At 29.3% G+C, this 11,213-nt stretch overlaps 1 protein-coding gene across 1 annotated transcript; it reads right to left on the bottom strand.

Moving 5' to 3' along the window:
• Positions 1-2,176: 2,176 nt before the first annotated feature.
• LOC127120041 (probable zinc transporter 10) lies at positions 2,177-3,543 on the bottom strand. The gene is made up of 3 exons (XM_051050423.1): positions 2,893-3,543; positions 2,657-2,806; positions 2,177-2,568 (listed from the first exon to the last, which is right to left on the bottom strand). The coding sequence occupies exons 1-3, from the start codon at positions 3,475-3,477 to the stop codon at positions 2,263-2,265; spliced, it is 1,041 nt and encodes a 346-aa protein (XP_050906380.1). The 5' UTR covers positions 3,478-3,543; the 3' UTR covers positions 2,177-2,262.
• Between the last annotated feature and the right edge of the window lie 7,670 nt (positions 3,544-11,213).

Genomic DNA, 11,213 nt, shown 5'->3' with positions numbered 1-11,213 from the left:
CAAGTTTGACTGTTGCACGAGATTTGAGAGTTTCTAAGGAGGTCGTGCTGAAGGAGTTTTACTTCAATATAGGAGCGCACCTTCGTATGTTCTGGATTTGAGATAGGCACGATGAGCTTGTTGCTACACGTAGGTATGAGGTTGTCGCTAGGGTGTACATGCTATATCTAGTAGCATGTACTTTTTTTGCAGACAAGTCAGGTGTTTATATCGATGCTCGATATGTGTGGTTATTCAGTAGCCTCGAAGTTACCAGTTAGGCTTGGGGTTGCGTTGAGTTAACCATCCTGTATACAACACTTGGAGTGTCAACAATATTTTAGACCAGACAACTTGCTGGTTATTTGAGTTTGTTACAAGTATACTTGAAATTATTATTTATTGTTGATTTCTTATTTAATTGTTATGAATAACATTTCTTAATTATTATTTGTTGTGTCTGTTATCAGTGCTGGATATACGAATATTTCCCCACCATCTGTGATAAGAGGGTGCAACATTCCCCATGGGGACCTCACATGCGAGGAGATAGAGGGTTAGGAAGTTACATCCTGGAGGTGTTTTTGAGTATAGGAGAAGGCTAGATGCGCTAACTGTAGATGATGTCATCTGGACACCATACACATATCATAAAGTCCACTGTGAGTTTGATGACTCTTCTTTATATTCAGGTTATATACGGTGGAAGACCATGGTCGCTAGACACTTGCCTGAGAGGTATCTGCGACGATATGGTTATGTTCAGAGCATCCCACGATCAATTCCAGATATACCATCTGCGGGCATTGATAGGTTGTTTTAGAGTAACATCCTCAGCTCTGGTCGTGCCATTAGAGATCGTGAAGTGCACCTTCAACATGCCTCACAGTGTGAGTATGGTTACTTAGAGTGGTACCTCACTATATCACACCCATGTATCATCCCATTTGTTGAACATATAAATGATGTTGAGCCTTCTGATGTTGGGATACCCGTCGATGACATGCCATCCACGTCTTCTGCAACTGACGTTGATGACCAGCAGCGTCTCCATATGATTGCAGTTATTATGGATAACCTCATAGGCTTGGTAAACCTATATGGCGAAGTTTATATTGGATTATATCGTGCTGCATACATAACCTGTGGGGTGCCTATTTAGACAATGTTATCTTTATGTATTATTTTTATATTACATGTAATATTACTCAGACATCTTCATCAGAAACTTTTTTATTCGATAATATTTTTTATCTTCCATTCATGCAACATCAACATAAATTAACATTTGACAATGGAGTACATAACTTAAACATAACTTTAAAAAGCCGTGATAAATAAGAAAATCTAGACACTACCAGATGATTATGGATGTGTCATCATCTTCATTATGTCGCCGACATATCTAAAATCTTAACATCTAATTCAATTGGTCCCTTTGTTAACCTACGATGAAATGATCTCCACATATCCTTCATATGTTCATCGGTCTTCAGCTCAATAAGGTTGTATTTCACCCTTTTATCAGTATCAATTCAATCTTCACGACAATTTTTCTCACCTTTCAGTTTTCGGTATTAGGCAATAATTCATTCAACTTGGACGTCAAGGCGGCGAGAGATGTGGTGTCATCAGGAAGCCGAAACTCTACAGGAGGTGAAATCACAACCGTCCAAAATTATCGGTAAAATCCTAAGCATTAAAATTTCAAATAAATAACAATGCCAAAAATTTCACTTTGGTTAAAATTTCCGATACAAAATAGTAAATTCAGAATTTCCTATATTATTTATAACTTTTCAAAAATTTCATATATTCCGATATAACAAAAATTTACAATATGCTATCTGAAATTTAGTGTCTACTAGAAATTTCAATTTTACCTATCAAAAATTTAAAACGATTTTTTTTTTTTTCAGAAACAATTTTAAAAATTTAAAACTATAGGAGATGCAAGGTATATCTGGAGATGCCATGTATACCTGCGAAGGTTTCTCTTGAGATGATATTCATAGCCGATTGGCCATCCCAAAACAGTTACCCATATCTATGAAAGCAACTTGTATATATAGAGTATAAACAACCTCTTTTTTTGGTTAGTATAATCCTTGTCACATCATCATGAATGTTATATAACTCGACTTTCATATTCCTCTGCTCATGTTTTATTATATTTGTAAAAAGCAATAGAGCTAAGTATCACTTTAATCTCAATTTATTTATTCAAATATGAATATATCAGAATGGTAAAACAATAGATCTAAAAAAATTTACACCAATCATTTAAGCCCATTTAGCCATGAGAGACATGCCACCAACACCAAGAAATACAGCCATATAAGATTTTAACTGAAGTTTAATACTACTCTGCATCCTCTTACTCATGAAATCAGCAGCAAGAAGATCCACCAAAGCCATATAAATTAAAAGACCAGCTGATGCTCCATTAAGCAATCCAACAGTAATCAATGCTTTTGGACTGTTCTCTTTGTAACTACTAGACATTGCAATTCCTATTGCAATTCCAAATGGTGTTGTAAATGAGAAGAAAAACACCATTACGGCTTTCTTTAAAAACTTGTACTCCGCCTGCGGTTAAAGAATTGAAACGAGTTTAACAATTTGATGGTTGATAGATACTGTAAAATATCTTTACACTGACACGTATTTTAATTACCTGGAGGATGCTACCACCAAGACCCATGCCTTCGAACAGTTGATGAGCGCAAAGTGCAGCAACTAGACCTTTTATCGAGCATGTATTACTAGAGGCTCCTAGGGAAAGTCCTATCACCACCGAATGAACTACAATTCCAAGTTCTAATACCTGTTTCAGACGAGTTAGAGTTAGGTAAATTACCATTCTGATAAAAAAATGTTACATTTATAATATGAAGAGGTAGTGTAAATTACCATGGCGACTACGCGATAACGCAGAAGCTGTGTCTCCCCGCCTTCTGTCTTCATCTCAAAATGGTGATGGTGACCAGCATGGACATCAGCCATCTCATGATCTAAATCTTCAGCTGAAACAGTAGCATCTTTCTTACCCTTCTGACTGTAATAGCTCGTCGCCACAGTATCCACCATCATTGTAATCACAGCAGAGAACACAGCGGCGAGTCCTGAAAACGGAAACTTGTGCCACGGTTTCTCCGCCAAACAATCTGACCTCAACATCGCGAACGAATCAGGAAGTACGTGCATGAATCCAGTTCCAAGAATAATGCCACCCGCAAAACACTTCACGATCAGGAACAGATTTCCGTCCGGGCTTAAACTCGGGACGGAACGAGTCACCAACGGTAAACAAACTCCAATCATGCTAGCTACCAGAATTACAAATATTGCTATGATTTTAATAGTCTGAGCTTTTTGTTTGTTGTTGCAACTGTTTGTGCTTTCGCTTTCACAGTCAGCTTGTGCATGTGATGTGAAAAGAATGATTAAGATGAAAAGAATGGATGTTAACCTGTGTATTGTTACTGGCTTAGCCATTAATTCAAGTTTTCTTTTGTTGCCTTTGAATGAGTGACCAAGTTTCTCTAAAAAAATTATGCGGTGCTAAAGTACTATTAAGTCATAGATTATAATTAAGTTATCACAAAACAGCAACTAGATTGACTATCCGCACATTTGTTTTAATTAATTTAATATATATATATATATATATATATATATATATATATATAATATATATATATATATATATATATATATATATATATAAAACTCTAATTCCTTTTAAAATATTTTATCTTTTCAAGTGAATATTTTGTTTGTTCAATTTTTTATATAATAGTATTCAAAGTATTTTATCTTTCTTTGTTATGATTCTTTTATGATTTTTTTTTTAAATTACTAAATTTAAAGTTAACTAAATAAATTTTTCTAGATTTTTTTTAACTTTATTTTTTGAAAAATGATATTATTTTGACTATAATTTTACTTTTAATGATAAATTAGATGTCAAAATTAATATTTTAATTTAATATTAAAAAGTTAAATTCTTTTTTTATAGAGATAAGCACTCTGTTATCTTTGACATACGAAATGTTGGTGAGATGTTTTTATTACAAAACAATTGAACATTGTGAAACTTCTTCATTTAAAACAATATATTTGTGCAAGACACACCATATATTCATCCAAAATCTTAAGGTGATAGGTAAGTGGTTTCTCTTATTTATGAATGCTCTACATTTTCAACAAATATAAAATTATTACTCATATTACTCACACTTAATACATTCTCAACAAAAAAGACGTGCAAATTCTAAATAAATATTTTACGTTCTATTGAATGTCATTATATGCCACATGTCATTGAAGAAGAGTTTGTCATATTTTTCTTTAAATGTTTTTTCCTTCCACATTTACTTTATATAATATATATATATATATATATATATTATATATATATATATATATATATATATATATATATATATATATATATATATATATATATATATAAAAAGCAAATGTCAAAGAAAATATGTGATCAACTCTTCATCAATGACACCTCTTTTTTTATTGATTGTGCCTCTTTTCATCAATTTCGAGTTAGTATCGCCACCACCTCTATGTCAAGTTGGCACCTCCATTCAGTTATATTCGTTCTATTGATAGTTGTATCTAACTCAACAAAGTTGCAGAGATATTGATGCTGCAGTCACAACCGATTTCTTTCTCATCATTATATAAACTATTTTATGATCAAAAGTTAAAAAAAAACTAAAATTTTAAAGTACTTTGAATAATGTTTATAAAAAAAATTATCTTTTATATATATATATATATATATATATATATATATATATATATATATATAATATATATATATATATATATATATAAAGAAAAACTCTAAAAATATATTTAAATAAAGTTTCAAGTGAATATTTTGCTTGAACAGTCTTTTATACAATATTATTCAAAGTATTTTAGCTTTTTTTGTTATCACTTTTTTATTCTAAAACTTTTAAAAAACACTAAAATTTAAAGTTAATTAAACAACTTTTTTTATATTTTTTTTAACTTTGTGTTTCGAAAAATTATATTATTTTGACTATAATTTTATTAATGATAAATTAGATGTCAAAATTAATATTTTAACTTAATAAAAAATCAAAATGATTTTTTATTTTCACCACTAGTATTCAACTCACAGAAAAGACATGCTACATAGTAATATTCGATAGAATTTAAAATAATTACTCAAAATTATATTAATGATATCTTTGACACTGAAAAGGTATGCTAATTTTGAGTAATTATTTTAGATTCTACCGAAAATTATTATATGCCACACATCCTTTTCTTTTATATTATATATATATATATATATATATATATATATATATATATATATATATATATATATATATATATATATATATATATATATATATATGGGTAATGTTAACTTGTGTCCCAATGACATATGTTAAGAAATCCACAAATAAAAAATTTGTATTGAATAAATAAATAAAATTATTAATTATAAGTTTCTAATAAATTTAATACATAATTTCCAAGAATTTATTTCTATATTAATCTCTTAACTTGTGCCCCAAGGGTACAAGTTAACATTACCCTATATATATATTAATCTCTTAACTTGTGACCAACTCTTCATCATTGGTACGCCACTTTTCATCATTGATTGTGCCTCTTTTCACCAATTTCGAGTTGGTATCGCCACCATCTCGATGTCAACTTGATATCTTCATTCAATGATATTTGTTCTATAATGAAGTTGTAGAGCTATTGCTGTCGCACTCATAACCAACTTCTTTCTCTTCTTTACATTGATTATTTTAATATCATAATTTAAAAAAAAAATCACTTAAAATTTAATTTATTTTAAATAATTTTTTATAAAAAATTATCCTCTCTCTCTCTCTTCTCTCTCTCTCTCTCTCTCTCTCTCTCTCTCTCTCTCTCTCTCTCTCTCTCGCTCTCTCTCTCTCTCTCTCTCTCTCTCTCTCTCTCGCTCTCTCTCTCTCTCTCTCTCTCTCTCTCTCTCTTCTCTCTCTCTCTCTCTCTCTCTCTCTCTCTCTCTCTCTCTCCTCTCTCTCTCTCTCTATCTATATATATCTATATATATATATATATATTATATATAATAATATATATTATATATATATATATATATATATATATCTATATATATATTATATATATATATATATTATATATATATATATATATATATATATATATATATATATATATATATATATATATATATATCTATATATATATATATAATATATATATATATATATATATATATATAAAAGAAACACTATAAAGAAATTTATTAAATAAAGCTTAAAGTGAACATTTTGTTTGAATAGTTTTTTATATAATATTATTTTAAGTATTTTATCTTTGGGTTAATAGTTATTTCTCTTGTCATTTGGACCATTTTTTAAAAAATCCCGATAAAAAAAAGTTTGATAAATTTCCCTAACATTTAAAGATTCACCTATTTTAGATCTTCATCAGACTCAATTGTCATATCCTAATTTTTCTCCTCATTCAATAAATTGATCTAGTCATAATAACATCCATATCATCTACATAGCATAGCATGCATTTCATTATGCATAATGCCTAAAATGTCGGTCAGAATAAATTTTGGATTTACAGATAAATCGGTCGAACTGACTCTCAAATGTACGTAAAGTTAACGAGCCAAAATTTTCGAAATTAAGCTTACAGACGTCAGTTTTATTAATTTACAGTTCACGTAGTTTAATCTGACGTTCTCGTTTGTTTTTTTTACTATTTTTTTAGTCGCATGTTGATCAGTCTGAGCCTTTTAACCGGTAATTTTTTATTTTAAAATTTGATCAAAACCTATATATTTTCGAGAAGTTTATTTTGTGCTGATAATTTTGATACACTCAATTTAATTTTTAAAGCATTTTTGCATCTGATTTATATTTTTTTTAAATCTTCGATTTTATTTTAAATATTTACAATTGTTTGATCTTTAGTTTGCTAGTGAGGAGGCCAATTCGAAAAAACCTAGCGGTGCTCTTTTGTTCTCCCTCTCATGTCCATTTTCAGAATGGAAAAATAGAAAAAAAGACCCTGGCTCTCGGAAAAAAAAAGTGTAGTTTCACCATTATTTTTCTCTCCTTTCCAAAGATCTCCCATCTTCTTCACCCAAGCACACCACACCACCTTCAAATATCCACTAACAACACCACCTATAAACCTTCTCAAACTACACATATTCATCACCTACACTCCCATACTCCTCTTGTACATGTAAATATCATAAAAGAAAACTTAATTCAATCAAGCATAAACCACCCTTATGCTTCCATATAACACCAACATCATAATACTATTTCATCAATTTGATGCAACTACAAAAACAACTCCCTTCATTTTCGTTTCGCATCTATATCACGGTAACCACATAAGCCATGTAATAATACGTAAGCAACCTTTTGAACCACCCACGACCAGCCTTACCTTCGTCTTCATGAAACCTGCAACATATAATTCCATGTTTCCTCTTCCACAAACCAACATTCCGGCCCACCTACGATTAGATTTGTTAAATCTTTTGAGGCTAAAATCAATTGTTGTTTAGTTTGTAAAAAACTGATTAATAGTGATTCTTATATATAAGCCATTTTATTAGTTAACAGATATCTTTTTAATTAAATGTTGTCTGAATAAAAATATAGACTTTAACCCTGGTCTATAATGGGTAGGGACCGGGGTTATATACAGGGACGGAGGTAGCTATAGCAAAGTGTGGACAAGTGCCCCACTAATAATTTAATTATTTAATTGTATCCATATCTATAATATACAATTAAGCATATTTTTTAAATAATATAGTTTCTTTTTTTAAATTAAATCACTTCAACATAATGTAACAGAATATAAATAATATATTATTTTATAATATAATGATTTATTAATGAATAATAATTTTATAAAAAATTTCATAATTTTTTTTATATAATAATTATTATATTTTTTAATATGTATAAAAAAAATTAAAAACTTATATTAAAAACAAAGGGAATATAATATATAATTAAAATATAATAGATTATTTATATTGTAAGAGTATAATTTGTTATATAGTATAAATATATTATAAAATTTACGTGAAATAGTATAATATTTAAATATAATTTCAATTATGTGTAAAAAGATGACAATGTATATTAATTAAATTTATTTTTAATATTATTTAAGTTGTCCTTGGTAAAATAGTCCTGACTCCGTCACTGATTATATATATCATATGGTTAGTGTCATACCCCAATTTTGTCCGGCTATATTTAAAATTTCATAAATCTGATTTCATTTTTAATTTGCATCATACGCACAGCATAACATGCATTTCATCATAAATAAAACCTAAAATATCAGTCAGAATAAACTTATTGAAAACATAGACAAATCGGTTGATTCGTTTCTCAAGAACATGTAAAATCAGCGGGTAAAAAGTTTCAGAATTAAAATTATAGACACCAGTATTATTAATCTACCGCTCATGTAGTTTAACCTGGTGTACTCGTTGTAATTTTTAGAAGTTGTTTCAGTTGTGTTTTGATCCGCCTGAGCCTTTTAACCGATGCAAACTTATTTCAGAATTTGAAGAAACACTGTATTTTTTCAATAAGTATATTTTGCACTGATCATTTTCATGCATCCGATTTAATTTTTCGAGCAAATCTTTGCCCTACTTTTATTCATTTTTAGTCGTTTTAATTTTGTTCTTTCGTCAAAATAGTCATATTGAATAAATAAAATTTTACATGTTATTATTTTAATTTTATCATGATTATTTAAAAAGTTGTGAATTTTATTTGATTCAATTGATTTAAATTATTTTAAAACGATTAAATCATATAAAAACAACATTATAGGCATTTTAATTTATTTAAAAAGATGTGTTTCTTTGTGTAATCTGAATCGTTGATTCAAATTAATCAAAGGCTCATGTTAGCAATCCATACTCATTTCTAATATCCAATCATAAAATAGAAATTTAAATAAATAGTTAAATAAAAAATCAGAAAATATTACAAAATATCTCTTTCAATCCAATTGTCAGATGCCACGTGGCAATCTTATCTTTTTATGAGTGGTACATGCCTGGCAAGTGGTCCTCTCACTCCTCTATCCTCACCAACGGTAACAATAAGAGAAAAATAATAAAAAAAGGAAAAGGGACAGGAGACCACCAATGTCTCTCTGCTTAAATTCACATACACCACTCACTCTCTCCATTCATTAAAAAAAAGAAAAAAGGAAAAGAGAAAAGTTGTACAGCTTTTCCTCCTCCCACCTACGACACCTCTGTCTTTCTCCCTCAATCACAACAAATCAAACCGACCATCACCTTTCCGACCACAACCACCCCGCGAGAACCACCATCTCATCGGGCAAAGCTCCGACGGAACAAGTTTACGGAATTTCAAATTTTAAAACACCATTTATGTTCACTTGTTTTTAGGTTTGAAGTTTGTTTCTGTTGACAGGAAACTAACGGGTTTGCTATAGCTCGTGTCAAGTCTTCGGCATTGTGGAAACTAGCGGATTTGCTATAGCTCGTGTCAAGCCTTCGGCATTGCGGTAACCATTCTATCGAGTTCTTTTGTTTGCTATTTAAACATGTGATTGCTTTGGTTATGGAGGCTGAAATTTTCATTTCCTTTCTTTTCCCGTTGATGTTGTTACTGTCAATATGTTGAGCTGGTGAATAATGAAACTATTTATTTGACTTTAGTTTAAGGTGAATTGAATTAAGTTGAATTTGAGGGATGTATGAAAGAATTTTCCAAGTTATCATTTTTTTCTTTTCAGTTCCTGTACCTCTTTTTTTAAGAACATCCAGCCTTTAGAAAGAAAATTTTAACCATGATTTTCTCTCCAATCTGGAGGAGGCTATGACAATGGCGAGATAAATGCTATGTTTTCATTTCCAAGTATGTTAATGTCTAAAATATCAAAATATATGACATCAAGTATAAACCTTCAGCCATATAATACTTATATTCATATTCCAAAACACAATTTATTTTTGTACATGTTTCATACACTTCATATCAAAACATTAGATGCATATTTGAAGACAAGAAAACATAATAGTATTTTGTTTGTATATCATACATTAAATGCATATTTGAAGACAAGAAAACATAATAGTATTTTGTTTGTATATCATGATTTACTATTAAATCGCTTTTTTCTTAATGTCAAGGAGTCCCACATGAGCAGGTATTTGATTTGTTGAAAATTCAACTTTGTTATTTTATATACCATCATTAAATTAAATTATTAAAATTAAAATTATATTATTAATGGTTTTGTTAAAAAACTGTAATTATAATGTTAATTATTTGTTGAATATCGTGGTGTCTATAGATGTCGGTCCGACTACGTCGCGGTGTCGATTATAGTAACATGTTGTAAATAATGATGAATTGTTGCTTTTTAACTTAATCACACCGTTAACCAAAGTTCTAATCCGCGGATGCAACAATTACATGATGTTATGCCGACAAGATTTCATTTGATATATTAATACGATTTCGCCATGTTTCAGTCCATTACATATGACATTTTGATTCCATTGTCGTTGTGTATAAACCCGTTTGAGCACATTGTATGTTAATTTGCTTCAAATATTTTTAAAGTCGACTTAGTTTTAATCAGATTAATTAATTAATTAAAGTTTGTTTAAATTAGTTAATTTTTTATGATTAAATTTAATTATCTTGAATATTTGATTTAATCAAATAATTTTGATAATTAATTTTTATTATATTAATTGGTTTAATTAAATTTTAATCAATTGATTTTGTTAATTAAAAAATTAATCGACTTATGTCATAATCATTTCCTAAACCATTCCATCATCAATTCAAACCAATTTTTTTTTTAAAAAAAAACAAATAAAACCTCTCGATTCAAAGTTGAGCCCGTTTTCCAAAACACCTAGGTAAGTCGATCGCTTGTAAAAGCATCGCCATCAACCTCACATGGCTTACTCTTGGGCTTTCTCACAATGAGACCTTCTCGGTTTTAATTAATCGATTAAATGGACCATTCACTAAATAAATTCAATTCATTCACAAGAATGCAATTTTTAAAAACCTCGATCCGACATCGAAAGTTAAATTAAAATACTTAATCACATCTAAACGATACTTCATTTGAAAATGAAAAGGGGGATGGTTTTG

This window comes from Lathyrus oleraceus, chromosome 2 (genome assembly GCF_024323335.1).
Source record: "Lathyrus oleraceus cultivar Zhongwan6 chromosome 2, CAAS_Psat_ZW6_1.0, whole genome shotgun sequence".
Taxonomy (NCBI): domain Eukaryota; kingdom Viridiplantae; phylum Streptophyta; class Magnoliopsida; order Fabales; family Fabaceae; genus Lathyrus; species Lathyrus oleraceus.
This window is presented reverse-complemented; position numbering and strand designations above follow the sequence as displayed.

Bases quoted from the DNA above. Each gene is read 5' to 3' on its own strand.
- LOC127120041 (XM_051050423.1), bottom strand. From the start codon at position 3,477: ATGGCTAAGCCAGTAACAATACACAGGTTAACATCCATTCTTTTCATC. The intron at 2,807-2,892 runs GTAATTTACACT...CGTCTGAAACAG, and splicing joins GTTATCGCGTAGTCGCCATG to GTATTAGAACTTGGAATTGT. The intron at 2,569-2,656 runs GTAATTAAAATA...CTTTAACCGCAG, and splicing joins TTGGTGGTAGCATCCTCCAG to GCGGAGTACAAGTTTTTAAA.